Below are 27,244 nucleotides of genomic sequence, written 5' to 3' on the forward strand. Positions count from 1 at the left end.
GTATTTGGACCAATTCACCTTTCATGTGTAGTTCAATAATTTGGGCTCAACTGTACAAAGACCACCACTACCAAGAAGGGTACCTAATGAATATGTAAGAGCAGATGAATGCACTTCTGTCTTCCAAACCACCGTTGAATGATTCATCAGATGAAGCGGTGGGGGCAGGGGGCAGTGGGTGAGCACACATTTCATGGGCACTAGCCAAGGCAAATGGAAACAGACAGTACTTCTTGTACAGTGCAGTGTCTGCTGTGGCGAACCAAGACGTGATGTGTGCCGTTAGCTCTTGGCTGCGTCAGGCCCTCATCTGCTGTGGAGTGCCCAGCCAAGGTCAAGCTCTTGCCAAGAATGGCCCGCCAGTGACAGGGGGAGGTAGGCTACCCAGCGTTCTCCTCGGCCTTTCTCTCTTCACTAGGCTGCAGTGCTGTTGGGCGTTTCCCTCTGCCCAATCCTGCTTCTCCCCCTTACCTTTGAGTAGATGCTGATCTCCAAAGAAAACTATGTTCCCTACACTTTATCTCAGTTCCTGCTTCTAGAGTATCCATCCTTCAGCATCTAACGCTGTGCTTTCTGAAGGTGTTGCTGTCATGGGATCCCGGAACTAAGAATGGTCTCCATGGGTGGGGAAGTAACTCATATTTACCACACATCGGATCCTCCCCATTTGACTGGTAGAAAGAGTTGTTTTTGCATCACAGACAGATAAGAATACGGTGGCTGAGAGAGGTCAAACCACTTTTGTTCAGTCAAGGTAATGGCTCAGAACAGGCTTGGAATCTAAGTCAATTGCATCTGAGAGCCCTCCTTCGCCTGCTTACTTCAGTTGAGCCCCCCGTGTTTGGAGGCTTTCAAAAATTTGATACAGAGTTGGGGGTTAGAAAGCACACAAAGGCTGTTCCTCCCCATGGAGTCCTGCCTCCAGCGCACAGGAGCAAGCTCACCTGAGAGTCCTCGCAGGTCACGGGCGGTGACTAGATTGGAGCAGACATGCTGGTGTCTGTAGATGGACTCAGACAGCAGGAAATGCAGGTTGTGCAGGGGCATGGTGGAGATGAGAGGCAGCATTCCGTCCTGGTGAGGGATCTGCACGGAAATGTGGATTCTGGAAGGGAGAAGACAAACGTGTCCAGCTGCGGGTCGGAGCAGCCGACGGGACACATGGCTTTGTCGTCACTGATTTGTCTTCGCCAGAGAATCTAGCAGTTTTTATCCCCTCGCAGTTTCCCACGTGGGATTTGTATCTGAATGCGAGCATGTGGATCAGTGGTTCTGAACCCCCGCTAATGCTGCAACCCTTTAATAGAGTTCCTCAGGCTGTGGTGACCCTGGCCATGAAATTATTTCCATTGTCACTCATAACTGTCAATTTGACTGGGTTACAAATTGTAATGCAATATTGGTGTTTTCTGATGATCTTACGAGACCCAGGTGAAAGGGTCAGTTGAGCTCTGAAGAAGTTGCGACCCACAGCTTGAGAACCTCCGGGTCACATGCAGGGTCACTTTCACTCCCAAAGGATCTTCAAGACTCATGGCAGTCAGGAAGCATAGGGCTTTTTTTTCTTTATATACAGGATAACAATACACTCACAAATTACTTTGAAGCTTCCATTTTCGTTAAGGGGCATCCTGTGTCTTTGGGAGCTAAGACTTAGTGACTGATACAGCTGCTGTGCCTGCTCTGTCTCCATGTTCACATGCTTCTTCGTATGTGTGTGTTGTGTATGCTGTTGTGTGTGTGTGCATGTTTACATGTCTGTAGGTATGCACGCACTACGTGTCTTCATGTGCTCTTTAGGAAGCTAGAAGCTGACATCAGACGTCCCCCTGGATCTCACTCCAGGTCAAGGTGGGGTCTCTTGCTAAGCCTGGAGCTCATTGGTCTAGCTGTCTTGGCTAGCCCTGTTGCCCTGGTGAACCCCAGTCTCTGTCTCCTGGGTGCTAGGATTACAAGGGGCTTCAACAACTGCTCAATTGATTTCACATGGGTCTAAGGGATCTGAACTCCATCCCCCATACTGTGTGCCAGGAGCCTTTAGCCACTGAGCCATTTCCCCAGCCTGTGTATATGTTTTTAGGCATTTATTTTAATAATAATAATGAATAATAAAATGGTTGCATTCTTAAAATTTAAGCTCAGTTTCTTCACCCAGCCACATTCTACTAACCACAGTGTCTTTGTGCTGTTTCAAGTCCCCCCGCCCCCGAACCCCTTGCATTCCATTGTGACCATCCTCCCTGTACAGCAACCTTTGGCGCAATCTCTACTCCTCAGCGCTGGAAAGCCTTTGTCCCAGGCTGTGTGTAACTCATTTACACTGGCTGCTGTTTTCTTGTGTGTTTACAGACTGCTTATCTCGCCTCCCCACTCCCGAGGACAAGGACCATTTCCTTCATTGCCTTTGTCTCTGCAGTGCATGTAGAATACAATTCAAAATAAAACATGAACTTAATAAATACCGGTTAAAGCCCAGGACGCAAGCAGAGCCGTACTTACGGGCTGCATTTGTTTTCATTGCACAAGTTTAAATTTTCACGAAGCTTATTGAGTGTGGGCTTTGAGTTTCTAAAGCGCGTCTGCAAACCCATTTTTTTTTTTAGAGGAATTCAGACATGAGACGTAAGGAGCGTGGCTCTTCACCTAGGAGAGGGCCGGTGCTGCCTGCATTCTTCTGTTACTGTTCCCTAGCAGAAATAAATCCTACTCTGTTTGAAAAGACAAGGGATTTGCATACACTTGGCCCCACTCAGTTGTTCATAAAGGTAGATGCTTAAACTCCATGAAGTTTAATGAATATGTATGACATGGAGGACTTTTCCTGCTATGCAACAGATGAAAGTATCCGTCTCCCATTAAAATCGTGGGAGCAGAGGAAAAAAAAGTCTAGTGACTTGCAGTTTTGACCGGGTTATTACTCATTAGTTCAGCAGATATTCAGCAAGTGTGTCTTGGGGACCAGCGGCACTGAACTAGATGGAAGAGATACAAAATAGATCATCGCTGGTCCCTTCCCTTAAGGTTTTCACCATCTATCACACCACATGGATGCCAAGAACGATGATAACACACTGAACGCAGCATAGATAGGCATCAGAGGAGTGGAGGAAACATTAAAAGTGTTCCTAGAAGAGACGTTGGGTGTTCCACATTATAGCACAAGAGGACTTAATTATGGCAAGCGGAAGAAGTGGGAGAGCTGGGGTTGGGGCTCTAAAGCATGTAACACCAAAGCCTTTGAAGCTCTTGGGAGGTAGCGTGATTCTCTGCAGGTGGCTGGCGGGGCAGATGCAATGCACAAGGTGAGACGGACGAGGCTAGGAAGACAGGCAAGTGGCCAGACCTCGAGGGGCCTTTGAAGAAAGCCTTTCTTCTGGGGCTCTAATTACCACGATTTAAACTTGCAGAAATGTCTCACACTGATCTCATTGATCTTACTCATCTGAGATGGAAAACACACACGGATACTGGCAATCCACTCATGGGGGGCAGGGGTGTGGGACAAAGTGGGAGGCAGAAGATGTTGCCTGACCTGTTAGGATGCTCTTTGTGTTTGACGTCCAGGTATTTCAAGGTGGCAATGAAGGACTGTGCCTGGAAGCCTCGAGCTGTCCCAGCTACCACTGGGGTGTGGCAGATAGCACTGTCTGTTCCAATGGTAACAACATTGCTCCTCAAGGGGGTCCCTACATGGCCCACCTTGTCCACAGCCTTTGCCACACAACGCACATGGAACCTCCGGCTGAAGTAAATGCTGTCTAGGACCTATGGGACAAAGCACCACAAACATGAATATACTGCATAAGCACTGTAAATGATGAGTGTGATATAGGAAACACTGTTACAGAGTTAGCTATGAAGGCCATCATCCATCCATCCATCCACTCATCCTTCCATTCATCTATCCATCCATCCATCCATCCATCCATCCACTCATCCATTCATCCATCCATCCATCCATCTATCCATCCATCCACTCATCCTTCCATTCATCTATCTACCCATCCATTCATCTATCCATCCATCCATCCATCCACTCATCCATTCATTCATCTATCCACCCATCCATCCATCTATCCATCCAACCATCCATCCATGCATGTATGCATCAACCCACTGATACGTCCATCAGTCCATTTATTATGTAGTGCCAATGATATCCATCATGAACCAAGCATTATGGTCAGAGAAGTAGATACCTGTAGTCTAAGAGGATGAGAGAGAAAACGAGCAAGTAAACACGGAACAAGCATCCAAAGACAGTGTACAGTAACTGTGTCTGTTCTCCTTAGACCGGAAGTTCAGCATCAGGGAAACACAACTGCTTCTCACATTTTCCAGCAAGACTCGCTGGCCTCCAGGAAGCCGCTGCTGAGAATGTGCTGCAGTGAGGTTAAACCCTGGACACATGGGACTTATTTCCTTATCTTCCAGGAAAACGCCTCCCCTCAGAATCAGCCTTTCAAGAGTGAATGGAAGAGGCTAAGATATCTGGCCAATGACATCCCAAACTCAAAACCTTGGGCACAGAATGTAGCTTGCTTCCCAAAGGAACGCGTGCTCCCCTCTTGTCGCCCTGACAGCAGCAGCCTTTCTCCTCCCCCACTCTTAGAAGTTCTCCTGTTACTGGCTGATTAGGGAGGCCGACCGGAGGGGTTAGTTTCTGATCTCTGTCAGCCGGATACTTAATAAAGCTTCATCTTTTTGCAAAAATCTGTTGTAGCATCCTGACTTATGTGTGTCAGACAGCGAGCCCTTCCTGAGCAACAGAGGCAGAGAGTTTCCCAACAATCCCCAGAATGTTGCAGAGATCATGGCATCATAAAAGCTTGAGGCTAAGAACTTGGCCTCTGATGCCTCGTGGCCTTTGAAATGCTCTCTCTAGATTCCTTCCCATTTCTAGAAAAGGAGAAGCAAAGGGAGCAAGAGCAGTTGAGAGGCAACGTAGGTCCCTGTCACCTGGACATGTCAGGTGATGTGTGCACACACGGGAAGTACAGGTCGGGAAAGTTCTGTGTGCCTTAGACCTCCCACAAAGCAAGCACATAAATGTTAAATTCCTCCCGTGGAGACAATTTTCATTGAAGTCCATTAAAAATTAAAGAAAATTTTCCCATTAAACTTTTTTTTAATTAGCTGCCATCTCTTCATTTATTTATACATGGACTTAGTCTAGGAGGGATGCTAGGCATGGTACAAAAATGCATAAACACAATGGTATTAAATAAACAACTGAAGAAATGGGCATAAAGCAAAGGAAACTGGGTAAAGGGTATTAGTCACCAGTTCAATGCAGGAGAGAAGTTAGAGCCACGATGCTATAAATTTAGTACCTGGGAAAACATGTACTTTTGGCTCAAATACAAGGTTCTGTTTGAAACAAAATTAGATACTTTTAATAAACTGTTAAGTCTTACTTTAAAGGGTTCTCTCTCTATTTCTCTCTCTCTCTCTCTCTCTCTCTCTCTCTCTCTCCTCTCTCTCTCTCTCTTTCTCTCTCTCTCTGTTGTTTGTCACTGTCCTGCATGCTCCAGGCTAATAAGATTCCAGGGATATTCTTGTTCCCACCGCCCACTTCACCATAGGGTCACTGAAATGATGAGCTGGCCTCCATGCCCAGTTTTACGTGGGTTCTTGAGATTCAAACTCAGGTTCTCGTGTGTGTATAGCAAGAGCTCTATCTCAGAAGCATTTCTTAAGCCCTTAAAATTTTAATAACGCAGAAGGTGATTTAAATTTGTGCTATATTGCAAAAGAACAGATTTCCCAGTCTTTGTAAGTGGGGCCGATGACAGTGGCTGTGAGTGACCCTGTTCTTCATGAAACACAGTCTGAAAATAATCTCAGAGGCCCAAAAGAAGTCAGGAAAGGAGTTACAGCGAAAATGCATAGACATTTTGCTATGTGTCAGTCAGCTAGAGTCTACATTGAGACAGAGTCTTGACTGTCTTAAAAACAAACAAAAACCGTATCCCTGGTGGGTGAGAATATCTGCTGTGGGACATGTCTTCCCAAGTCTGGGCAAACAGAGGAGTCTCTGCTCTCTGGTGTGCGGTGGGTAGAGTGTAGGTGTGCTCCATCTAGGAGCTTCTTTTCCTGTCCCCCCACAGGGCTTTGTAAATGTGGGAGAAATCTGAATCCCCAAAAAGTTTATATCCTAATACTTAGTGAATGATTAAAATGAAAATAAAAAGGAATCACTTAATGGCACCCACCTGGAATCTTGGACAAGCTTGATCTTTTATAAGCCACACTGGTCAGTGATCTTGTCAAGTGGCCAAGAGGAGGAAATATTCTACAGATCAGGAGGCTAAGACAGGTCAAAGAATGACTTTATGTTAAGTGGCCGAAAGGTGGGCAGACCTGGGATTTGTAAACAGGCCAGCAGACAACTGACTTAGCTCTCTTTTGATTGTACCTCTTTACTTTGTCTAGCATCTAAGCCTAGACCTGATTATTTGTTTCACTCCAAATGCCACGCATGGACTCATGGGATTTGACAAGAGCGACACCAACTCTTTCCTTCCTGATTTGGGTTCGGCCTGCCTTACCTTGTGGTTGACGCTGGTGAATGGTGTGTTATCAGTGATGGTCTCAAAGGGAGACCGGGCCCCGTTGCCATCCGTGGGCGCTGCCACTTCCCAGCTGAACTGTACAGATGTTTGGTTGATGCCAGCTTCGCTGCAGCGGTCCTTCATGATGGCATACCTAGGGAAGTGGGGGTCACAGGGCGTGACACAGACCAGCGGGTAGCCTGGAGACGGGGCTTTCTTGACTCCTTCCTTTGAAACCTCTTCCACATGATCATAGTCAGCGAGGGTGACAACCTAGGAGAAAGCAGTAGAGTTTCAGGTTGGGTTGAGGAACGTGAAGATCAGGGAACTATGGCAACCTTCAGAGACCACACAACCTCTTAACTCCTAGGGAAACGGTAGTTCCTTGCCAGGCAAAGGTGAAGGCACTATATGTGGAGGAGACCCCCCCACCCAGAAGCCTTCTTAACATATTAGCTGCATTCCGGAAACCGGAGTCTTATCTCTTATGAGAAAAATATACTTTAATTCTTTTACACATTGGATCGCAGATTCTGTTACAAACAGCAGCTGCTAATGGAGTTGCATTAAACTGTTAATGGTGCAGAGGGGCATGCTTGTCCAGGACAGAAAAAAAAATAATAACGAAGGTAGTGTATTTGTTTCATAGTCAAATAAGAGAAAAATTTTGAAATGCTCATCTCTTCTAATATGTAAGAGACGAGTTAGGGGAATTTGGAAGAGTAGTTCTGATTACTTGACTCATGGATTCAGGGTCCACTGGTGACCTTTGGGCATTGTCTTCTTAGTGGCGCTCATTCTATTCTGCCCAAACTGAGAAACATGGTACCACATCTCCACGTGTACTTAATTCTGTGTGTTAAGTATGGAGGCTGATAGATACGTATAGTAGTATTGCTTTCTTACTCTGCCCACCAAAGCAATGGGAAGATAACCGAATTTCACTTTCTATCTTTATCCAATCAATATGGCGATAGCTTGGGTCTTGCATCAGGAATGGGCTCCTCCACCCTTCACACTATTAGTATTTGCACCAAATAACTGCTTTTTGTTGTTGGGGGCCATGCTGTGCACTGAAGGGTGCCAAGCAGAAATGTTTCCAGACATGGTCCGCTGTTCTCTGTAGGGGGTAAGTGGGTAGGTAGACGCCAAAAAACGAAGACGCACACACTGGATCTATCCTCAGTTCTCAATTAAAGGCCACTGAGACACAAAACTAGCCATCCTTTAGAGCAAGCAACTCACAATGGGTGGTGCCGGCAATATGAGACTTCCTGCTGCCTCTTGGTCTAGAATCGTCACGGTCGTAGTGGTCATGTCCCCAAGCACTGCTTCCACGGGATCATCTGGGCCAAGGACTAGAGAAAAGGATTCATGCCATTCTCGATCTTCGTTGGACAGGATCTCGACTTTGAAGAAGATATGATCCACACCTTCACCAAGGACAGAACAAAAGGAGCAAAGGTGAGGGCACGCACTCAAGAGAGCGCAGGCTGGCATGGCTCAGACATCACATTAAAATATGCCCTGTCCTTTCAGGGGCCCCTCACAGATGCAATGTCTGCTAATCACGCAGACCCATCTCAAGTGGAGGCCGTTTTATAGACCAAATTCTACCTGTGGTAGAGACTTGGCTTGCAGATTTACTATTCAACACCACATAAGGATTAATGGCCCCTGCCTGACACAGCCTGGCTGTAATAAAAATCCATGATCCAAAGTACACTTCATCCTGGTTACTCTTTTCTTTTTTTCCTTTTGCTTAATTTTTCTTTCCCTTTTACACTTACACGTGAGCTCTCCTGTGACTGTAAGGCACGCACACAGAGGCCCTTCGAGGCAAAGGCCCACAGGCTGTCTACCAGGCCAGGCTTTGCAAAGATAATAACACAGAGGACCAGATGCCGGGAGGAGGCAGGCGATGGCTTTAGAAGTTCACACCATCTCTTGTGAAGTGCAGGGCAGTAAGGACCTTTCCTCCTCTCCCTCTCGCATCTGGTCTATGCTGCTTCTGACCCGTTCTCCCTTCAGGATCTTAAGCAGCAGAAACAAAGAGTAAGGACCAATAATGAAGATGTGGAAGGCTGGCTACGGTTCCAGCAAACACCAGCTGGACACACAAAAGATGGAAGCAGGGCTGCCTAGTTCTCTGTCAACTGGGCACAAGCTAAAATCACTGCAGAGGAGAAAGCCTCAGTTGAGAAGATTCCTCCATAAGATCTGGCTGCAGGCAAGCCTGTAGTGTATTTTCTTAGTTAGCGATTGATGTGGCAGGGCCATTGAATGTGGGTGGGGCCGTTCTCAGGCTGGTGGTCCTGGGTTCTAGAAGTAGGCTGAGCAAGCCACAGGGAGCAAGCCAGTAAGCAGCACCCCTCCATGGCTTCTGCATCAGCTCCTGCCTCTAGCTTCCTTCCCTGACTTCTTTCAGTGATGGACTATGATGTGGAATTGAAAACCAAGTAAACCCTCCCCTCCTCAGCTTGCTTTAGGTCATGGAGTTTCATCATAGCGATAGTAGCCCTGAGTAAGACAGCAGAGCCCCATAAAGCTCCAGCGAGGTCGCTGAGCTGCAGGAATCACTATCCATTTCCTCTACCAAATCAATGCATCAGAGGGTCAAATGATCACGACTGGATTCTTGTGGTTCTCCTTTCCCAGACCTATCACCATTTTTGTCTCTAGGATAAAGTATTTTTGGAAACTTGTGACAGGCTATCCTATTTCCCAGTAGATGTAAAACCATTTGCACATTGTTATTATGTCTTTCAGACTTTGGCAAGCCCTAAAGGGATCAGAACAGCATTTCCACCATATATCTGTATTTAAAACTGCCTGTTGCTTCACCCAACTAAACAAAAAGCTAACAAAAATCCTTTCAAATAAAACCAAATGCCCAGTGTGTTTTATGAATGGGTACTTTTTTTTATAACTAGCTAATTTTTTACCTGCAATCTCAAATATATATTTAGTAAATGTTTTATTCTATTGAAGCTAGTACATTCTAATTCAATATTTTATCCTAATTCTGTATTCAAATATAACATGTTTTCCTCTCCACTAAGAAAACCCCAGCTGGTAGTAGTGGTGCATGCCTTTAATGCCAGCACTTGGAAGGCAGAGACAGGTGGAAGTCTGTAAGTTTGAGGTTAATGTGGTCTACAGAGCAAGTTCCAGGACAGCCACGGTTACACAGAGAAATCCTGTCTCTCAAAAAAACAAAACAAAAAGTAAACAAACAAAAAACAACAAAAACAAAAAGATCCCTATAAACTGGACTGGTGGGAATGGGAGGGACAAGAAAGGACAATGCGGGGAGGGGTGGATATGATGAAAATGCATTATATACAGTTATAAAAATAGCATAATGAAATCTATTATTATGTATAACCAGTAAATGTTAGCATAAAAACAAGAAAAAGAAAACCCAAAGACTGACATTGGCCCTCACTTACCAGGACTGAATTTCAAGACTCGGCTCTTGGGGTGGTAATCCACACCAGACTGGGCAGAGCCATCGCGTGTGCTACAGCGGATCTTCGAAGTCCTGTTCTGATCACCTCTGCGGATGACCTTGATGCTCAGAACTGCAATGGCATCTGGCCCTGCAGGTTCCCGGACTTGGTAAGCAGCCTCTTCAAATTCAATGGTAGGGGCTAAGGGAATGTGGGCAGGAGAATAAGAGCAAGTTAGAATAGCTCAAAGGATCAGACTCCGAAGGAACCAGCTTCTATGGACCAGAGAGAGCGTTCACAGTACCACGGCCAAGTGGCTAGCAGTCATAAAAATCACCAGCATTTACCCCTCAGTAACGTTTTAGACAAATGAACTCATCTGGGCTCCTATAGGAATTATTTATCACATGATTCTTATTAAAACCAAAAAATAAGACTTTAAAATGTTTGATAGCCAAGCTTCCACTATGACATTATAGTTCAAAGAATGTTTTTAAACTAAAGCTTTTAAAATTAAAATTTGCACAATTTATCAAGTGACTGGGACATAGGTACTCAATATCTATTGATTGATTGCATAAATAAACTTTTTAGTTATAAGCTGCCAGTTTTTATGGTTTATAAGGTATCTCATTTAGATATTCCTTAAGTGAGCTAACTCCATGTTTTACTCCTGGACCTTCAGACTGCTGTCTGTGTTTTGATCTTCCCTATGCTAGCCTTTCCAAAGATCTCAATATTTATTTCAGTCAGTATAGTCAGCTTAGGAGCACAAGCTTTCTTGACACAATGTCTGAGACACTATTGTTGCTGGAAATGATTAATAATAATATTCATTTTTATCCCATGAATTCAAATTTCATGACGAAAGGAAGGCTAAAATGATGCCAGAAAAGAAGATAAGATGATGGGAAAATTGAGAGCAGTTTTTAATTTTATAATCATTTTAGCACATTACAGAATATTTTAGAAGTTTCTCATCTCTGTTTTTTCTGTTTTCCAGAAAGTTTCATGGTGACTTTATAGTTTTAGGTGAGAAGGTCTTTGAAACATTGGAACACTGCTGAATTTATTACCTTTTGTTTGAATCCTTTTCTTTTATCTGTATTCATGTATATGTATACACTGTGCAGATGCTCAGGGGGTCAGAAACAAGCATCGGGTCTCTTGTGGCTGGATTACAGGCAGCTGTGAGCTGCTTCAAGTGGCTGCTGGCAACTGAACTCCAGCTGTCTGCAAGAGCAGCCATTGCTCTTACCCGCTGAGGACTTTCCAGTCTCAGTCTTGCTGATTCTTGATCATTGTGTTTTCTTCGAGTCTGAGAAAGGTTCACCTTGGGGGTTGAACCTAGGTTTGTATACAGGACTAATTCAACTACAAGGCACTGTGTGTGTGTGTGTGTGTGGTTGTGTGCATGTAGAGGCAAGATGTCAACTCAGGTGACATTAATAACCATCTACTTTTTTTCTGAGGCAGGATCTCTCATTGGAACCTGGGGCTTACCAACTAGGCAAGGAACGCTGAAAACCCCAGAGCTTATCCTGCTTTCACTTCCACAGGTCTGGCTTTTTATGTGGATGTTGGGTATTGAATTCATGTTTTGACCTTTATGCTCGAGGGTCAAGCACTTTACCACCTGAACTATCTTCCCAGCCCCGAGGCCAGCTTTCCTTATTGATGTCCCAGATGGCTCCTGACTTTTCATTAGGATCCTAGGAGGTTTACCACACTCTCAGAGTAGTTAAGCATGCAGACCCTAGAATCCTACAAAAATCAAGGTTCTCATCCAGTGTTGCTGCTTAGAGCTGTGTAGCTAAGATGCAAATTAAGTGCTTTGTGTAGTCTCTGCTTTTTCACATCTGTTTTCATAAAAGTAATTATATTTTCATTAAAAAAACAGGTACTGTATTCCTTGGGCGTCTGGTCACTCTGCTGGTCACGTAATGTTAGAATTTAAGGTTGTTTCTGTCAGTGTGAGGAGTCAATCGGAAATCAGACTTTGCCAGGAAGACAGCACTGTTTCGGATCAGTTCTCAACGATGTCTGCTGGTATTTCCAGCCCCCTTCCAGACCTGGAGCAACTTACATGGTTTTTATTTTCCGCTCTAAGATCCCAGTTCTAGCTGTGAACCATATCTCTTCTCTATCTGTGACAATGTAGGGAATGATGAGATGAAGGGTTCCTGTGAACTTCCAGGGCCCCACAGAAGGTGACTCTTTGTTACAAGCATTCTATAAAAATATCCAGAGGTTGCCGTCCATAGGCACTTTTCTAGCTCTTTCCCTTTCAAAACACTAATATCATTTGTAAGCCCTCTGTTCATGTCCTAGCAATCCCAGAGGGCTAAAAGGCATTCTCTGCTCTTACCATCTTCGTCATTGGATATGGTGACAGTGGCCACGCTGATCTTCCCGACTCTGGCTCCACTCCAGTGGTTCCCGAGAGGATGGCCAAGATGGACCCTGAACTGTTCCTCAGGCTCAAACATGGAGTCATCATGGATGTAGACAGTGCAGTTCTTCACCTACGACCAACACACAAGACATACTCAGCCTTGTAGGAAGAGACCCGTGATAGGAGGTTTTCTTAGATGATAATTTTCTCTCTTTGTAGAGAGAATTTGCAGACTCAAAAGCATCTCAACGGTTTCATGTATAAAATAAATTTGTAATTCTAGTGGTTTGTACCTGAGTAAGATGTACCTATATGGTAAGGCTTGCATTATAAAGACATTCCAAATCACTTGAAATCGTGGCAATTAATTTACGAATACCAAGCCAATATAAGCAACAGCCCACCAAAACACACATGCAAATACTGGTGTGCTTTCCCACACGGTGTCTGGACAAATGAAGACATTTGGACATGTTATAAAGGGCGGAAGTCTAATGATGGGAATCGGCATAAGGCTCTTCATCCTGGTGGTTGAATAAACTCCCTTTCCTTTGTGAAAATGAAATAACTTCTTAAGGAATTCAGAAAGACACCATCTTAAGCTGAACATAACTTGAAACGCTGAAGATTCTACATTTTCTACCACATAGCATTTCGTCTGAACACTAGAGGATGGAAAACTGGGACCAGAACCCAAGTTCTTGGTGGAAGTAGGAAACCGAGCATTTCTCAAACTGAATATTCTCCACTGAGAACCATGTTTCTGAGCATAAAAAAAACAAATCATATTTTTTTTACATACAGAAACCTCAGCAATAGATTCATGTGATGGGGTGTGGGATATCATTGCCTGACCATTTTAAATTTACTACCCAACTGTCTTTCACAGACTGTGTGTGGGCAGGAAGGAGTTCTAAACCATACTTCTCAAGTCACGCTAAATGTAAGACTTCCCCGCGAACATCGTTTCACATTTCTCAAGAAAGACTCTTCCCTACAACATCTTCCCTACGGTAAGAATTTATCATCGAATATATGAATTCAGTAGTGACTTTTCAATCTGAGTGTGCCGAGGAATTATCACGGATTGTAGAGTGGGTAGCTAGTGTTCTATTCAATCCCTTCTATTAAATGAAAAGCTATTTCTTGGATTTTTTTTTTTTGAGTTGAAAACAAATGCAGAAGCGCAGACTCAGAGCTCAGGAACGCATCAGCAGCGTTTGTCCACGCCTCTACACTCAGGTTGCCACTAACAAAATTCCCAAACCAGCCTCTGAGTCATGACTCTTTGCGGCTTTGGATTTCCTTTTTGTAGTGAAGATGAGCACAGTAGGAAGAACTCTGTAGCAGGTCACGTCTTCTCAGGCTAAGGGTCAAAGGATTAACAAGACTTTGATATATTTGGTTACATCAAAATGGGACACTTCTGTCAGCTAGGAACATTATGGCTAATTTTAAAAACATTTTTAAAAAGGAAGTATATAACCATAAAAAATTAAAATTGAAGTTATAGATAAAAAACAGTCTAAACCACTTGTGAGTCTCATTTAAATTATTATTTCTTGAATTTAGGAGTTAAAGAAAACAGCAGGAGAAGGGACAAGAAATGTTCTTTATTTTCTTTTGTACACTCATATAAATGCAAAAGTAGATGAGAAAGAAATGTTCCTATATGTAGTTTAAAATTTGGAGTTAGCAAATATCCTAATGTCTTTATAGCCACTAAACTATAGCATTAACATAAATTATATTAGAACACATCCTTGCTTCTAATTTTATATTATCATAGTAACTTCCTTTTTAAGTAGTTTGTTTTATTTTTAAATATCTATGTGCATTAGTGTTTGGCCTGCATGTATGTCTGGTAAGAGAGCTGGAACCACTAGAACTTGAGTTACAGACAGTTGTGAGCTGCTGCGTGGGTACTGAGACTTGAACCTGGGTCCTCAGAGAGCAGCCAATGCTCTTAACTGCTGAGCCATCTCTCCAGCCCCTATCATTGTGATTTCTAAATTGATAAAATTCAAGTATATTATGGTAATTTAATATTTATTATAACACAAATAAAAATTTTGGGTAAGTTAAAAAAAATGGTTAAAGTTGGTATGGGTCATGGTGTTGTAGCACATCAATAGAAAACCCTAATGAAGAAGCTGGAACCAGAAGTGGGGTATTGATGTAACAGACCTGACCATGAGTTTCGGGAGAATTGTGGAAAGACTTTGGAACTTTGGGCTAGAAAAGCCATTGAGTGCTCAGAGCTTAACGAGCTATTTCTCTGAGAACATGGAAGGCAATGCTGAGAGCAGGGCAGATGATGGAGGCCTTGCTTGTTAAGGCTATTTATGTGATATTTTGAATTCAGAACCACTAAAATAAAACCTTGGCTTTGTTGGGACAACTGATACTGGCCAGCTAGGGCAGAAGAATCAGCTGTGACTAAGAAGAGACCAGCATCACTGAGGTGAGATCTTTGGAAGTACTTCCTCAGGGTCAGCACACAGAAGCTGTGGTCCAGAGGAACCAAGGCTGGCCTTTGTGCTGGTGACTGAACATGGAAGACACGAGAGTCTCCCAGGCAGTGCTGGTTTTGAAGGCAAGAAAGGGTCATGTACAGCATCTGAGGCTTGACACTGTGAGAGGCCAGGAGAAACCACTGGTGAAGAAGCAAGCAACCTCACCCGCAGTACAACTATTGAAGGGGTCATGGAAAGAAGTTGAAGCTTGGTGCTATGTGGCAGGGTCAGAGTCCACGGGGGAGACCAGGCAGGACTTTTGGGGTAGTTTCAGCCCTGTCACAGTGGTGATGCCAACATTTTAGAGATACCAGTGTCATGGGATCACTGCTAAGGACAGCACCAGCTTGGGAGTGGAGCTGGTCTGAGCCGAGAAGACAAGCTGTGTGTGCCGTGGACTCAGAGGACTGGGAGTGTGTCTCAGATGTCAAGCACTGAACTTTCCACACTGTGGAATTGGGATCTTGCTTTGTTCTGACTGTAGCTGTGTCCTGTTTTTTCCCTTTTGGAGTAAGAAAAGTACTTGACCTATCTTTTATTTTGACACTCGACACTGAAATTATCGAGAAACTTTGCATATCTTGCAGAAACTGAACTTTGAAAGAGACCTTGGATGTTTTAAAGGGATTGAACTTTTAAAGTGTTTCAATTCTTAAGAATGTGGGACTTTAAAAAGAATACTTTATATTTTGATATTAATATTACCATGCCATCTTTTCAACAAAGGAAAGGTTCTAGTTGAATAATGATGTGTTCATGTGTCGAGCTGACAGGGGGTTAATATTACCAGCCAGTTTTTTTTTTTTTGTCAACTTATACAAGTTAAAGTAATTTGGAAAGAGGGTCTCTCAGTTGAGAAAATACCTCCATAGGACTGGCCAATAGGCAAGCCTGTGAAGTTTCATCTTCATTGAGGGTGGTGTCAACTCTGGGCAGGTGGTCCTGGCGGGTATGAGCAAGTCATGAAAAGCAAGCCAGTAATCATTATTCCTCCACAGCCTTTGCATCAATTCCTGCCTTGACTTCCCTGAATAATGGACTGCAAGCTGTAAGATGAAGTAAACCCTTTCCTCTCCAAGTTGCTGTAGGTCATGGCATGTTATAACAGCAGGAGAAATGCTAAGCAAGACATCCACGAAGCGGTCACGTAAAACAGTAGCAGAGAAACACAAAGCAGAATGACATCTGCTTTATTTTTATCATTCTACAAAAACAGAAAGGACAAGTAATGCTATTGCAGGAGAGGATACAGACTGATCACAGTCTTCATACACTTCCAGGGACGTTCTGGAAACTTCTCCTGCATTCTTTATCTAATGTAGTGTATGCACATCCTAGCAGTTTGTCCCTGAAGATAAATCTCTAAAGAAATTCTCACTCAGGTCTTGGAAGTGCACACCTGTAAGGACGGACACTAAAACATGGCTTGCGGTGACATAGCTACGAAGCTAGCTGGTGTGACCACTGAGGCTCCTTACTGTTCCTGAGCATCATGAGTGAAACAGAGCAGGCACATGACATGAAGCATTATACAACAGACAAGCGCCAGATTAGATATGGATCTAAAAGACACAGGCAGAACGTGAGACAAAATGCTGCAAAAACAGCAGAAGACTAAATAGAGAATAATGTTTTATAAATAATAGATCATGTAGGAAAAACAAAGAACGTTTAAAAAGATTTCTTGAAATTCTATTTATGTACGTGTGTGTGTGTGTGTGTGTGTGTGTGTGTGTGAATCTGTGGAGGCTAGAAGAGGGAGTTAAATCCCTCGAGGGTGGAGTTAAGGTCAGTTGTGACTTCCTGACATGGGTGTGAGGAACTATATTCAGGTCTCTGGGAAGAGTAGCAAGTACTCTTAACAACTGACCCATAACAGAACAGAACAAAAACACTTCGAGAGAAAAGAAACCAGATAGGAGATACGGACCAAACACAATAGATGAGGAAGAAAACAAGAAACTCAGAAAAAACATGGGAGGAGCATTGCATAGAATGAGGATTATGTGCCCTGAATAAAGAGTGCACACACCTGACTCTGCCATGGAAACTGAGACTTGGAAATGGTTAGTGCAGTTCTTTCAGTCACACCTCAGAGATTACAATGAGATTCAGAGGCAGTTATATATGAGAGACAATGAGTTTCTCTCCTGAGAGTTACTTTAAGTTAGCTGAAAAGGATGAGCAGTTACGATGTCCACTGTCCAGACAATACTTGAGGCTGTGTAGTGCAGGCCTCTTGGCTCGTGTGTTGGGATCTATTTGCCCTGGGACAAAGACCTTGACAACAGAGAACTCCCTTTCGCTGTTGGAACATTGGGTGAGGTTTCTCTATTACAGTTTCAGACTAAGAGGTCTATATTTAGTTCTGTTGGTTCCATCTATGCTTCCCAGATTAACCAATGTTGTATTGTTTGACTGTAACCAAAGACAAAGAAGACAGCCAAGTGGAATAGGTGGCATTGTTAGTAATTTTGTCGATTTGTAAAGAACTACAAGAGCTGGGTCATATCTCATCTACCTCATGGACAGATCAAGGCTACAAGGAGAGAACGTCACTGTTAGCCACCACGCGCTCACTTACCTTCTCCCCTTTCAGGAATGTAATTCGGGAAGAGTCTGCATCCCTTCTCTCCTCAAAGTCCTCCATGACCTGAGCGGAGTGGCTCTGAGTGTAGCACCTCACGGATGACTCATAGCTCAGGTCCCCACTCCGGACGACAGGAACGTGCAGGACACCCTCCTTCTCCTTCACCAGAAGCAAATCCTTGGCAAACTGCATGCTGGGAACTGGGCAAGGGATGGGAAGATGGGGGCCTCGTCAGTGGGAGACAGAAGACACAGCAACCACAGTGGCGCTCCACTAACAGCCAACCCAGGATGGCAGAGCGCAAATGCTAAGGGGACCTCAAGCATGGCTGTGGCCCTCATTCCAATACAAACAGGTGACACACACAAAAACAATACGACAATGATTTGAATATGTCACTTTGCCCACTTTCCTCCTATGGATACAAGAAAAAAAAAACAAAGTTGGTGACAATTTAGGCCCCTCATACAGGTCCTGGGTTCAGGGAGACACTAGGAAAGAGTAGAGATGTTAATAATGAAAAACAAAACAAAACAAATAACCAAACAGGCTCAATCCATTTAAGAGGCTTTGAGTTTTCTTTGTTTTGTTGTTGTTGCCAGATGTTACTTAAAAGTTAAGTCAGTGATCTAGATTTTTCTCCAAAGTTAGTAACAACAGTAAATAAATACTACAAAGAAATTCCATATAGGTCCAGCTTATTTGGACCAAACTATATATACATATATATATATGTGTGTGTGTGTGTGTGTGTGTGTGTGTGTTGTGTGTATATGTATTTGCATGCATGCATGCATGTGTGTGTGTGTATGTATGTACATGCATGTGTCTGTGTGTTGAATTTCACAGGTTGTAATTGAGTTGTGACTAGATATATGGAGTTAGCTGCTCTCTGAAATCTGATAATCTTACTATATATGTGTGTGTGTGTGTATGTGCATGCATGTGTGTATATGTGTGATGTGTGTGTATATATATGCATGTGTGTATTATTGAATTTCACAGGTTGTAACTTAGTTGTGACTAGAGCTATGGAGTTAGCTGCTCTCTGAAACCTGATAATCTTAATATATATATATATATATATGTGTGTGTGTGTGTGTGTGTGTGTATGTGTATGTATGTGTGTTTGTACATGCATGTGTGTATGTGTTGAATTTCACAGGTTGTAACTGAGTTGTGACTACAGCTATGGAGTTAGCTGTGAGTTAGCTGCTCCCTGAAACCTGATGATCTTTTTGACTTTAGAAAGGAGCCCAAAGAATGGTGGCTGGAAACTAAGGGATTAGCGGAAACAGATTTGACTTTCCATACTGGCTGCATGACAAGGCAAATTACATAGACTTTCTGAATGTGGGGGTTTTAAACTTGCAAAGCAAAAATCTGAGCCTCTCAAAGGAGGCTGAGGGGACTGGCTTTCAAAAGGTAACACAGACATGACACTCAGGGTCCACAGGAGTCAATCAAATATGGTAGGTTGAACATATTTTGATTTGCACGTGCCGCCAGATTCATGCTTCTTCATCCAGGGAATTCTTTCCCTCTCTGCTGCCCCAGTGCCCATGGTGATACTCTACATTGAGACATTTCCCCAAGCCCAGCATGATTAACTGCGGGTTATCAGTTTCTCCATGAACAGTGCCAGGAGTCAGATGTCAAAGCCTCCTGAGATGAATTTTGTGTTCAGAGCTGTAGGAAAGCATCCCCAACACTCCCATCACTCTCTTGGCTGCATTCTACACATGTGCTCCCAAACCTAAAGAAAGAGGTGCTGGGAGAAGCTCACCTCTCTGCAAGCTCGTACCTAGAAAGATCTGTTTGCCTTCAATTGACTCTAGCTTAGAAGGGTTGAATGTAGGAAGGACAAACCCATCCTATTATCAGAACTGAGCCTACTGATATCAATGATAACCTCACAAAAAGATAGTAGACTCCTCCTCAAACGGCACTACTCCTAAGTGAAAATTAGTGACTACATCTTAACCATGTAGGGGTCTGTCACCCAGTGCAAGGTGTTTGACACCAACAGAGGTGTGTTGCCATGGGGAGAACAAAACAAGAGGAAGGCTGTGTTGCTCTTGGCATGTGTCAAAAGCTTCAGACTGGCCTGGCATGTCTCATGCTAGAGGAGAAAGCTAAGGGCTGAAGTGGTCATATTTTCTCATGTATTAATCAGCCCCAGATTCTTACAGAGCTGTAAACACTCTGCCCTCTCCATCTGTGACAAGATATTCACTGTCACTTCTATCCCTATATGTTGGAGGTTGGAGACATGGACACTCCTGTCTGCACTGAAAAAAATAAATGAATAAACACCTCCTTGTCTTTCGGAAACATCCACCAGGAGGTTGGCAAGAGACAATGCAAGACAGTAGAACACGCTGTGCATGGTGATGGCTTTGTGTTTAGGACTCTCATACATATTGATGCCATCTGTCAACTGTTGCTCAGGGCAGTGCAGTCCTAGAAAGAGGCAGCAGTGACCAGGGGGGTGGATTTTCCAGGATTTCAGGGGCCTTTTCTTTTTTCTGTTGGGGTACGTAGCTGCATAAAGAGAGTATTCCCCAAAGCACGTGGGCTTGCAATGGACATAATGCATGTATCACCGAGCAGCTCTCTTAGCACATTGGTTCTACATGACTAACATATGTATTTGCATAAGTCTTAGATCTGGAAATAAAACACAGGACTCTGTTCTCTATTACTGATACAATATTGAGCACCATATTCAGGCACACAAAATGTTCCATTGACACTATTTATTATTCTGCTCATCTTTTCGGTCATTGACAATGTGAATGCGATAACAATGCTTGCTATGTGGTGGCCTCTTTTCAGGCAATGGTTAAGTTGGAGAGTTAACAGCAATCCCATCTCGGATTCTTTGGAGTTAACGAGTAAGGATTATTCCACTGTACGCACAGGGTACAGAGGCTACAAGATCTTTCTCGTCTGCTGGTAATACTCATATGCACATTAGAATCTAATTTCAGACAAGGTAAATAAAACCAAGAAAACCTAAATTATTTAGGGTCCTGAATTTAGCACAGTAGAAAAAGAGAAAAGTGCCCAAGATTGCATCAGAAATGTGAGCAATCGCATCAGAAAGGTGAGCGGTTGCCTCTGGGAGGCAAAGGCTGATTTTATACGGCTCTCAAGTGAGCAGACATTGCTTCCAAGAGCGGGGATGGCAGCTAAAATTGCATGGGGAATGACCGCAAGGCGGGGGATGGAACTAGAAGACAGAACAGGATGGCTCAGATCTGACTTTTTGCCTCTGCATCTCTTCACATGGTCTTACACACACTATTCAAATCTCAGTGTCACAACTTGAATGGCTACTGTGAAGGTCAGACACAGTGTTTGTAAAACCTCTGTACCCCAAAGTGTGCACAATGAATGGTCTCAACAACAACCAGTGACCACCAGGAAGAGAGGTGACCAACCTAAGAAAATACTGTTGGCTACAACGAATAACTAACTAAGTATGCTTGCGGGTTTCTTTTCTGGGGTAAATTCTTGATATAAAATACAAGTGGTAGCCTTCCTAATAGAACAGAAACATTTTTTTGTATATCAAATTCATAGTATTGTAACTCCAAAACCTACCAATAAAATAATGGAAAAAATAAAAAACTTTTCTGTGTTCCTCAGAGTGCAATGAAGATTGTATGTGTTACTGGAGTCTGGCCGGTTCATATGATGAATTATAGACGTGCCAAGAATAAATGAACATGCAGTAAAATCTCCTGTGTGCCGGATTACAGAATTTAACTATATGACATTCTGGGAAAAGCAAAACTTCAGGGACAGGAAGCAGATCCATGGTTGCTAGGGCTTCAGTTAGGGGAGAGACTGCCTACAAAAGGCATGAGTGAACCCTACAGGGGGTGGGGACTTCTCAACATCTTTACCATGGTGACTGTGTACCAATGTCTGTTTTCAGAGCTTGTCAGACTCTTTCGCTGTCCTAGTGCACACTTTGTAATTTATGTAAGTTATACCTTAATGATTTGTTACATATATATGTAGATACATATATGTTTGCAAATACACAAACACACATAAACACACACATATCCCTCATGAACAACGCACATCAAATGATTGGTTTTGGTGGGGGGTGGAGCATGGATAATTGAGAAGTGAAGTATGAGGAAGATTAACTTTTCATAGTGTATCTTTTGCCATTTGAAGTTTTTGCTCCTATATCCATGACGATTTAAGGATGAATAGAAACATTAAACATTATCCTGTGGCTTGTCTCTTCCTACTTTGGGGGATTTTTTCAACCCTGACTCTGTCATCAGCCACTGGGGCTGCTGCTGAGAGTCCTCTTGCCTCACTTGGAAACTATGGCTCGATCTCCAATCTCTGGACCCACCTGTGGATCCAGATGTTCTGAAAGTGCTAACTTCCCTCAGAAGCAGCTTTCACGTTCACCCTCTCACGCACATCATGTCTTCAGAGGTGACTGGGTTTGGTCCTTTACTGCTTCTACCATGTTTGCCCCACTTATGTACACCGTGTCTTCAGGGGTGACTGGATCTTGGTCATACACTGCTTCTGTCCACTTGTGCATACGATTTTCACTACTGCCAATATTAGTTTCCTAAGAAACCTCGCGCCACTTCTGCTCATGACCACACATTGCTTCCATCGCAAAGCCCTTTGACCAGGACATAAGGCCCCACAGGACCTGACTCACTGCAACTTCCTGTTCATGCCTCTACTCACCTGCTGTCCTGTTCAATGCAGAAGTCAGCATTCCAGTTCCCCAGATAGGCATTGTTGAATATTTCACACTTGTCTGTACTTACCTCTCTATTTATAACAGGCTTTCCTTTATCATCCATGGCTAAAGTCCTATCAGAGCTGAGACACCTCTGTAAAACCTGCTACATCAGACAGAAGCTTCTTGATGTTAAGGCCTAATACTTATGCATCTCTCTGAACCTGCTAGAGTACTGGCAACATGAGTGGTTGTCTCCTCCATGTCTATGCAAGCACACGTGCATGCATTTGTACATGGATATGTGTACATACAGATTTCATGAGTGAAAGTACGGATGAGATACAATGTAACATACATGGAAATTAGGAAAATATAGAAATAGGCTTTAAACCAGCAGGTATTACCAATCTCTTACCGTCTTGGAATGTGTCATTAATTGCAATGACAGCCTGAAAGGGTTTGGTCAGTTCTGCTCCTTGTGCTGAGCTGAGGAAAACCACAAATGTCTCCAGTCCTTCAATCACTGGGTATTGTGTGTCATCCAAGATAGTCAAGGTGCAGTACTACAGGAGAGAGCAAAGCAAACTTCAGAGAAGGCGCAACACCTAGCATTAGCATCTTCATTGTCATAAAGCTAGCTTAGTTTTATTTAAATTCATAATGATAATCTCATCACATTCTCACAATGTCAATAAAGCTTGCATTGTTGGATATTTGGTGCTAAAGAAGATTCTTACATGAATTTGTGCAAAGTGTGTGTGTGTGTGTGTGTGTGTGTGTGTGTACGCGTGTATGCCATGGTAAAAGTGTAAAGATCAGAGGACAATGTGCAGGTGATGGTTTTTGCCTTCTATCATGTGGGTACCAAGGATCAACTCAGGCTATAAGCTTTAGAAACGAGGACCATCATGCCAGCTTCTGTTTGTCTCTATTTCCAAAGAAAGGATTAAAATGTTGTAATATTTTAATATATTGAAGCAACTCAGAAAGCAGGTAGAAACTGCGCTAGTGACATTCTGCAGAAAGGGTCTAAAGTAGAGGTCTTCACTGAGTTCCTCCCATTGGAGCTCAAGGAATCCCATGGAAGATGGGGGACTGTAGGAGTCAGAGGGGATGGAGGACTCCAGAAGTCATGGTAACTGAATCAACGAAGCAGGCTCTCATGGGCTCACAGAGACCAAAGGGACACGCAAAGGCTTGCAGGGTCTGCACCACATCCTCTGTGTGTGTTGTGTCTGCTAGCTTGGTGTTTCTGTGGGACTCTTGACAGTGGGAGTGAGTGTGCTTCTGACTCTTGCCTGCTCCTAGAACTCTTTTCCTCATAATACCTTGCCCAACTTTGGTGTGAGGGCTTTTGCCTTGTCTTACTGTATTTTGTTTCATTGTGTTTAGTTGCTGTCTCTTGGAGGTCTGCTCTTTTTTAATGAAAGACAGAGGGGGAGTGAATCTGGGGGAGAAGGTAGGTGGGGAGGGTGAGCTGGGAGGAGTGGAGGGAAGGCAGCTGTGGTCGGGATACAGTGTATGAGGGAAGAATCTGTTTTCAAGGAAGGAAGGGAAGGAAGGAAGAAAGGGAGGGAGAGAAGGAGGGAGGGAGTAAGGGAGGGAAGGAGGGATGGAGGAGAGAGGAAGGGAAGAAGGACATAAAATACACTGGTAACAACGAGACTCTTGACTTTGAGGTGCTTTGGGCTCACCTGCTCAGTGATACCCGGCCCGAACTCCACCTTCCTTGAGCTTGGGACATAGTCAACTCCTGGAGTGGCAGAAGCTGGGTCTGAGGGCCGTGTTGCACACCAGACAGATGTGAAGGTGGAAAGATCAGTGCCATGGCGGATAACTGGAATCTTCACTGTGCCTGGATAAAGGTATTAGAGTTTTTTTTTTTTTTTTTTAATGTCCAACCTTGAAACAAAAGATCAGCGGGCATCTCAGGACACTCATCTCTCAGTACAACAGTGATTTCGGCTTTCCCACTCCCTCTGTCTAATGCAACCTTATCCATGTTCCTCCGCGCCTCTGAGCAGGGCTGAGAGGCATCATAGCTCCCTTTCCTTGACCCCAAGGTCAAGAGGAGACTCACAGGAGGATCTCGGGGGGGGGGTGGCACTGAAAAAAATAGCCCTCTGGAAGAGCAGGTTTCACATTCACCTGAGGCATGACCTGTCACCCCAAATCCAAGCCTATCTGAGGAGAAAAAATGCTAAGATAAGAGCCTCAGCTAGAAAAATCAGTAATGAGCTCAGGGGACCTGGGGCTGCAAGTTCTTAATGAAATGTTTTAACTCAGTTGATTTTCTTGTTTATCTAGCAGTGCACACATCATTACTCAAACCATACAGGCTTATTATCTTAGGAACAAGCCTCATCTTTTGAGCTCACCATATGTGCAGTACCCTAAAGATATTTAATTCTCATAACCATAGAGATTGAGAACCCCATCAAACAATATATTCTCAATATAAGTCACATATCTTTTTGTATATGAAGATTTTTTAGAAACTTATCTACTTGTTTTTATTTTAACTGTATGAATAGTTTGTCTACATGTATATGTGTGTTGGTATCCAAGGAGACCAGAAAAGGGTACTGGATCCCCTGGAACTGGAGCTTCCATGTGGGCGCTGGGGCCCAAACCCAGGTCCTCAATAAGAGCAATAAGTGTTCTTAAACACTGAGTCCTCTCTCTAGTCTCTGTCTGAGTAAACTCAGGCCATCTGTTTGACTTCTCTGGGCCTCAATCTGCTTTTCCATGCAATGTTACCTGATCTGCTGAAGATGGAATTAGAATGCACAGAGCTCTCATGACATCATGCTTGGCATTCAGTGTGTGTTAAAAAATATTAGTCCAGGGAACTGGAAAGACAGCTGGGTAGTTAAGCGAGCTTGCTGCTTGCAAAGAGGATCTGATGTCATCCCTGGGCTCCGAGGGACCTGCAAACCCGTGCATGCATTGTGTGCATGCACGCATATGTGTGCAAGCATGTGCATGCAAACACACATAAACACAGACACACACACTAAATCTTTAGAAGTCTTAGTTCCCAACACGGCTCAGAATCCCTTCAAAGAGTTAGAAGGCTTTGATCTTCAGTACAGTTGCTGTCTCCCTCTGCCAATGGCACTGATAGACTTCGAGACCCTTAAAAGCCACAAGAAGGAAAGGGCCTGGGCTCTAAAATAGTGTATAGAAGAAACTTACCAGTAACTTTCTTTGCGCTGACATATAAATGATAATGAACCATGTGTTAAGACACTGAAACTTGGAAGCTTGTTTCGGCAGTTGACAGTACACTAAATAACTCTCTATATCCTCAGTGATTCACATTGCTCCATTTCACAAGCCAGAATAATTAGGGCCATAGTGTCCCTCTGGGCCACAAAGTCAGACCAGACCATGAAGCTCCATGCCAGTTACTTCTCTGCCATTAACTAAAAGAGCAAGAGAAGTGGGTAGAACTCTCTCTTTTCACTACCTTCTTGACGGCCTGTTGTTCAAGACCAACAGCAGTGCCCCTAAGGAATGACATTCTCCATGTCTTTAGGACATTGTTAAACAGGAACCTGGACTGGCAAGAAGGATCGGGAGATGGTTCCTAGAAACCCAGAGAGCCTCTTAATTACCTGCATCCTCACTGATCGTGAAAGCCGTGTTGCCCAGGGAGACAGTCGAGGCATCATTGGGCCCACTAATGAGCACCTTGGCCACTGCCAGCCTTCCAATGCGGGCATTGTCAGAAGCATCAGCCAGGGCGATCTCAAACTCCTCTTCCTCTTCATACTCGCTGTCATCAATGACCATGACATCACAGGTGGACATGGTGACACCGGGTCCGAATAGCACACGACTCTCTGCAGACCGCCCTCTGGACTTGAAATCGGAACCTGATTCCAGAGCGTAGAGACTACTTCCCATAGCCGATTTGGGGACCGTGTAGCAAACGGCAGACACAATGCTGCTTGAGTCTCCTGCAGCGCACACAGCGAGAGAGTCGGAGCATGGGAGTGAGTGCTTCTCACACGTGAACATTTCTAGAGACTTAATGAACTTTTCCCTCCAACACACTCTGTCACGATTTCTGCTCAAATCTGACAGGAAACCTTCCTGAACTGCAGTTTCTATTAAGCCTGTGGTATAAATCGCTTGAGGACTTAATATACCCCAGATACTTCCCCAAATAACTTGGAATGGATTTCCTATTCTGTAAATTTTGTGCTCTGTTAATTCACAAGACTCATTGCCCACCATCTAAGACCACAGCGGGTGGAAAGATAAGAGGCATATTTGGTACTTTAAGTAGCAAAGTAATTGTGTCCTGAAGGAAGGGAGTTGAGAACAGTTCACTGCCTCTCTGGGGAAACTTCTGCACTTTAATTCCCCGAGAGAAACAAGCTTGTTTGAAGAAAGGAAAGACGAAACAATACAAAACAATATAAAAGAATATAAAGACACAAATGGCCTCGCTCATTAGTCACATCCCTTGGTGACAGCCTGCTGCAGGCTTGGCGTGGTGGCCCAGAGCAATCAGTGGGGCTCGCCTGTCTTCCACACGGTGTTTGCTAAGGTTTTGTGCTACCCACAGTGTTTACCTCACTAACACCCAGTCAGCAGATTGGATACTGAAATCCGACATCGTCATTTGCATTCACCTGGTCTTGAACAGGGAATTCATGCCTGTGCGTTTTAAAGCATCAGGACTGCACAATCATAAACCCATAAAATCTCTGTTCGGAATGCCTGGCCTTAAGAAATTGCCCTTTATTTCCCAAAGGGAGTATATTTTTCATAGGAACATTATACTTAACATCCAGGTATGGAAATCTTTGAGTATATTTTCTGCCTTCCAAAACCTGAGATTTACACAAATATAACCTCTCTCCTTGACCACAGTTGATAAATGTTTTATGGAATGGGTGATTGATTAAAAAGATTAAGTTAATGAATAATGCAAGGAGAAATCTAACTCGTCTTTCCATGGCCTTGAAGAACAAATGGAGCTCTAACT

At 43.7% G+C, this 27,244-nt stretch overlaps 1 protein-coding gene across 1 annotated transcript in view; it reads right to left on the bottom strand.

The window, feature by feature from the left end:
• The window catches only part of Fras1 (Fraser extracellular matrix complex subunit 1), a 419,545-nt gene that overhangs the window by 20,644 nt on the left and 371,657 nt on the right, over positions 1–27,244 (bottom strand). Inside the window, exons 56-65 of the mRNA XM_041671543.1 lie at positions 25,863–26,207; positions 23,937–24,097; positions 22,658–22,805; positions 17,502–17,707; positions 12,375–12,531; positions 10,007–10,207; positions 7,800–7,987; positions 6,552–6,827; positions 3,533–3,765; positions 945–1,105 (exon numbers count right to left, since the gene is read on the bottom strand). Coding sequence (XP_041527477.1) covers positions 945–1,105; positions 3,533–3,765; positions 6,552–6,827; positions 7,800–7,987; positions 10,007–10,207; positions 12,375–12,531; positions 17,502–17,707; positions 22,658–22,805; positions 23,937–24,097; positions 25,863–26,207 — 2,076 coding nt within the window. The remainder of the gene's footprint in view (positions 1–944; positions 1,106–3,532; positions 3,766–6,551; positions 6,828–7,799; positions 7,988–10,006; positions 10,208–12,374; positions 12,532–17,501; positions 17,708–22,657; positions 22,806–23,936; positions 24,098–25,862; positions 26,208–27,244) is intronic.

This window comes from Microtus oregoni, unplaced genomic scaffold (assembly GCF_018167655.1).
Source record: "Microtus oregoni isolate MIOR12 unplaced genomic scaffold, Mior012 000021F_ref0000039, whole genome shotgun sequence".
In the NCBI taxonomy this organism is placed as follows: Eukaryota; Metazoa; Chordata; class Mammalia; order Rodentia; family Cricetidae; genus Microtus; species Microtus oregoni.